Here is a 5769-nt window from a genome sequence, read left to right on the forward strand (position 1 = left end):
GTGCAATTTGTTGTAAATTAGTTGATCAGGTTTAATTTTTGTATTCATTATTTGTTGTGTCGAATCGAAGAATTGTATGGTAAATTTCGTAAGCACAACTTTAAGCATTAGAGTCTTAGGATTGACAGGTCGCAGTTCACGTTCCGACCCTTCATTTTTTTCATTGTACAATTAATACCTTTCAATATCGCTCTCTTATTCACTTTCAATTTGACCAGTTTTTTCGACATCGCTTATTTGAAAAACTGGAAACTGTTAATCTATTTTAAATTAATTGAAATGAGAAAATTGTAAATGTTACAAATTACAAAACAAAATTAATCACCTTCAAATATTTTTCATTTGAAAGCTCTTTAATGAGACTGGTCTTCGTTTGTTTGTTTGTTTGTTTGTTTACTTTGTAACTACGAAGTCGATTACTTCACTGCTCACGTTTTGACACATGAAAGGATGAGTTAACAAATCTTTAGCACTGGATCGCTTCAAAACGTTCTTTTCCAGACATTGGGCCACAAATCCGGTTAGCAACCTGCTGACGTTTTTTGTATCCTTCAACATAGGGGCTGGACTATCAACTATAGTCTTCATGACCTGTTTCAAACTCTGGTTGAAGTAGGGTGGTTGTCGTTCTACTATCTCAATTATCAGGATTCCGAGAGACCATATATCGGCTTCGGTGCCGTATGGTCGGTTCGAAGCAACCTCGGGTGCCATCCAGTAAGGAGTCCCAACTAACGAGCGGCGTTTAGGGTACTCCTGGGAGATTTGCCCACAGTAGCCGAAGTCGGATAGCTTGACTATGCCCTCTTCGGTCAACAAAACTGAGTCGCTTTTGATGTCACGATGAATAATGCCGTGAGAATGTAGAAAAACTAGCACTTTGAGTAAGGATTTGATGATGTAAACAATTTGGGGTTCTTTAAACTTGATCTTTCGTTTTGTGATGTAGGTTGTTAAGCTTCCGCCTCTCATGTATTCGGAACTGATCCATAAATTGTCGTCCACTAAGTAGCTCTCAAAAAAACCGACAATGTTCGGATGTTGGTACTCTTTCAGTACCAAAACTTCATTGAATATCAATTCTCTTCGGGCATGCTTGCGTATTGACATAATTTTGATGTTAACTGTTTGTTTCAAAAACGGGTCGTCCGCTTTGTAAGATGTAAATGTTGAACCTTCCCCAATTTTCTTCAAATTTTTGAACCGGTATTTAGGGTCTTTTCTGGAACATAGACTTTGTAAGTAGTTTTTGAATTCGTCGTCGTTTAAATGAGAAGGGTCTTCCATGCAACTCATTTTAGTTTTATCATCGCTGTCCAAATCCAGAGAATTTTGGCGTCGAGCAAGATTGTCGAAACTTCTGGTTGGTTGCTTTTTGTGGGCGGCTGCTAAGGGTAAATACTCTTCGGAGTTAGTTCGCGCACCTCCGTCTAGATCTTTGACCTTGACACGGGTTTTGAAGGTGACCCCTGATTGGTTCAAATTCGTGGCAGATTTTGCCATCTTTTTATTAGTTGTTCTTAGTATTGAAATTTGAGCTTCATGAGGTCGAGATGAGAAATCGCTCCCGCCGTTTCGGTCAAGGGTGCCAAAATTGTCGGATTTCTGAAATGAGAGGTCAAGATTTTGAATGGATGAGGAGACAGATTCGCGCTCCATTCTCCGGTCAGTTTCTCGAACTCTCTGTTGTGACAATTGACAGTATTCTTCATCGTCGTATGATCTAAGCTGAAATGAAGTGTCAATTTTTCCTAGTTTCGCATCTGAATCTAAGTATGATATTGTTCTGCTTTTATCGGGAATTTCGGTGCGTTGAATTACTGCTCGACCTTCTTGTCTAGTGTTGTTTTGGTGTTGTGGGTTTAGGTTCCGACTCTGATCAAAAGGGTTGTCAATTTTAGGAGGCGAATTTTGGTGCCTAGGTCTATTTTGGCTGGTATTTGTGGGTGGAATTAGGGTAGAGTTTCGAGAAACCGTGTCATTAGATGACGTATAGTCGGAATTTGCATTTTTTGTCAAATTATCGAATTTGAAGTTGTGTGGTTGCATTGATTGAGAGCTCCACCTACCGGATTCCGAATATCCAGAATTCTGGTTGGTACTTTTGGCAGATCTATTCATATCGGGTGCATGCTTTTCTTGTTGGTTTGGGATAAAATTGTTATTATTGTTGTTATTGTACTGTTGGACTGTTCTTCTTGGCTTTGGGGCTATTGGCGGCGGCAGCTTCGTTCTTGGGGCTGCTATGGGAGGCGGGCTGGGCTCTGCAGTCTTGTAAAAGGGATGATCAAATTTGTTGTTTGACTGTCGTGGATCCTCAAATTTGAGTTGAGAATACTCGTGAGTTGATGCAAAATTGTTTTCTTGAATTCTTTTTGGTGGTTGAGTTGGCCTGGCATCATAATTTGAGCTGTTCCAATTTTCTGGACTTGTGTTTGAATTTTCACGAGGTTCGACGTTGTTTTGAGACGTATGGAAAATTTGGCTTACTTTTTGGCTCGACGATCGTGAGTTCTCGGAACGGGCGCTGGTTGAAGAACTAGCTTCACTTGACGAACTTGACCTCTTAACCCTCTCTGATGAGTCATCATCCAGCTCGTTTTCATCCGTCTCGTTCAACGTTTGAAAGTTATTCGTCTGTTCGATTTTGAACTTTTCATTGTACTTCATACGCAGGGAATTGGATCTGTCTAAGCTTATCTTCCGCGTTAGCCCTGCGGCTTTTTGTTCGGGCGTTAAACTGCTTTTGTGCCCAATTATCAACTTTACAGGGGCGACTTCTGTAATTTGTGTAGGGTCCACGTATGCACTTCGTTTCTTTACAAATTTCTTGTCTATTAAATTGCTCCATTGACGTGGTAAACCAACCAACTCTTGTTTCGTCTGATCGTGGGTAACATTTATTTTGTGAACAGGGTTCTGAGGTTCTGAGATGTCGCTTTTGGTTATCGACGCAGGATCTTTTGATTTTTTAGACTTTTTCTTGAACATTTCAAGGTTCTCAGCTCTTTTCTTTGACTTAGAAGCTCTGTTTCAGTAGTACTGTTTGAAACCCGACCTTTGAAAGTTGTACTCAATTTGTAAAGGCGTTTGTTTGATTATTTGTTTCGCAATCTAATTTCGTATAATGTTGATATTTGCTATTTTAAGATTGCTTTGGTAATGGTTATTCGTAAATATAGTTTGAATGACACTTGAATGAGTTATCGAAAGTCGCAATTCAAGTTTTGCTTTTTTAATTCTGGGAAAATTTTTCGCAATCTTTTTAAGTTTTATGACTCATCACTGAAAAATGTGCGTTGTTTATGCATTTGTTTACAAAACAATTGTTTATTTTTTGAAGCAGTTAGACCAAAGCTGCAAAATTTAAATGAGTCGTGGAAAGTCTGTAAATTCGACCAAATAAAGTAATGAAATTCAAATTCGTAATCAAGTTAAGTAACTATTTTACGAATTAATAGATCGTTTGACGGTAATGGTTAGCATTGTTGGTATTTTTCTAATGGTACACGTTTTGTTGTTTTGCGTACTAAAACGTGTGTATAGTGCGGCGTGTGGTATGACTAAACGTATAAAAATAGACCGCTCCGTTTTAATGGTATTTTTGCTTTTTTTTCTCACGCAAATATACTATGAAACTATGCATAAAAAGACTGACGGTATTGCTTGTATACGCTTGTATAAAAAACGTACGCAGTGTATTTTTTGTCGTTTTTCAGAAGAAAGTAAGACGTGATAGCGTTGGTAGAATTGTAAAGTGAGCGCTGGAATGGAATGTATTTAAATCGTCATTTAATGTTTGTGTTCGCCTATCGGACGCCGTGGAATAAATAGGAAAGTTTTTTCCCGTCCGATAAGTTTCAACTTTATAGTTTTTATTAAGTTTTAATAAATGATTTAATGGCAAAAAATTTGAATATTTGAATTCCTTTTATATTAGTAATAAGAATGATTGAAAAGTTTTGAGGTCGTACGAAATGGTTCATCAATTGACGAGTAATGCGATTCTTTGGAATTGATTTTGATAACAATACTCATTAGCGTAGTATAAAGTGCCGATGAAAACAATTGCAATCTATTCTATTTGATTTTGAGTCTAATCAACTCAATTGTGATATTTTGATTGCGTCTGTCGTGTTGTAGAGACAGGTTTCAATTCTCACACTAACAGGTATTGTAATGATCTAAACAGGTACTCAACTAAAAACGATATTCACATCGGTAAAGTGTATCTATGTCTACTTTGTTTACTTAATTTATTGGCTAATGTTTATGTTAGGTTACACAAACTGAGACATTATCAAAGTCTTGAATTGGTTAACAAAAAGGACAAGAGTGGACTTGAATGAAGTGAAATACAAAATGGCCGACACGTCATGAGTTCTTAAAATTAGGAAATACTGATTGAAACCAATGCCACAATAGACTGTGCGCATAACTGCTAACAAGCAAAATGTTTGGTATAATTATGTTTGTAAGCTATACACTATGAGCAGATGTTAATTTGGTGCAGACTTCATACTTCATACTCTTGAAGGTTATATTTGATTTAACTTCGTCGAAGACTTTTGTTCAAGCCACTAAATTTTGTGGGGGCTAGTAACTTTCTGACAGCCTGTTTTTTTTTGTTGAGTCAATTTTGGCCAATCCATATATGTTCCGGAGAGACATAAAAGGGGTGCCATCAAACTGCTCTCGAAAAGCTGAATCGTCCATGAAGAAGCATTGTCAATTTCTTTGCTTTCTCGAGGGGGAAAATGAGGCTAAAAATTTTCAAAGTTTTCTTGCCTTTTCACCCCACGAGAACGCTTAAAACTGATCAAATTTCGTTTAGTATGCAAGTCTCAGTGCAATTTCTAGATACTTGAGATTTTTTTGCTTCTGCAAAAAGTCAAAAAAATTAATCGAGAAATTTTGTCATAAGATGCTAGACGCAAATTTTTGTTGAAAAATACTGAAATTTGTATTCTATTTGTGACGTTTGTGCTCTATGATGTGGAAACCGTATTACAGCTTGACTCTACGATGGACAGCCTTTCATTCAGTTTAAGGAATAAAAATAATCGATCTTAGTTCTGTATCTAAAAAGAGAATCAACAATTTCTGAACGTGTAATAAAACGTGGACAATTTTTTTCATTTATGAATTTGGATATTGTTGCGACCACACTTGTCAATTTCACTCATTTGGTTTTTATGGTTAAGTTTTATTGTTTAATAGCCGCCGTCAGCCTTCTAACGGCTATTATTTAGGCGCTGTCTTTTTTTAAGAACTGTGCACTCGTTTTCCTGATTTTTGAAGTTAAATTGGAGTAGTGATTTTGGTCACGCCGAAACAGGAAGTGCAGCGAAAAAGCGAGTAAAATTTTTTGCTTTATATTTGAAGAAGAGTGAGAAAACGGTGTTTGAACAAAAAATAGCTTTTTCGCTGGTGGTTTTTTGTTCACATGCGGCAATTTCAATTTATCTTTACTGTTTTTTTTTAATTTTTTGGATTGGATTTGTTTTTGTAAATGGTGTTCCCAATCCATTCATAGTTTATTCTAGGACTAGTTTTTTGTGTTTTAACCGAATTTCTCTTTCTCGCTAGTGGTTTTCTGTTCACATGCTGCATTTTGACATTGATTTTCAGTTTCCCAATTTACTCGTGCTTCTTTCTAGGTCAGGTTTTTGTTTCGTGAATGAAAATTCTTTGAATTGTACGTCAGAACTTGTCCTGCTATGTTTTTTTTAATTCGTTTCACCTTTTGAGCAGGTTTCTCATTCTACA

The 5769-nt window shown here is 36.8% G+C and overlaps 1 protein-coding gene across 1 annotated transcript; it reads right to left on the bottom strand.

The window, feature by feature from the left end:
* Positions 1-253: 253 nt before the first annotated feature.
* LOC142344407 (uncharacterized) lies at positions 254-4367 on the bottom strand. Its single transcript, XM_075396022.1, has one exon. It carries the CDS (start codon positions 2989-2991, stop codon positions 394-396), a length of 2598 nt encoding a protein of 865 aa, XP_075252137.1. The 5' UTR covers positions 2992-4367; the 3' UTR covers positions 254-393.
* Between the last annotated feature and the right edge of the window lie 1402 nt (positions 4368-5769).

The sequence above is a fragment of the Convolutriloba macropyga genome, chromosome 8, assembly GCF_964194025.1.
Source record: "Convolutriloba macropyga chromosome 8, txConMacr16.3, whole genome shotgun sequence".
NCBI classification, from domain to species: Eukaryota; Metazoa; Xenacoelomorpha; order Acoela; family Convolutidae; genus Convolutriloba; species Convolutriloba macropyga.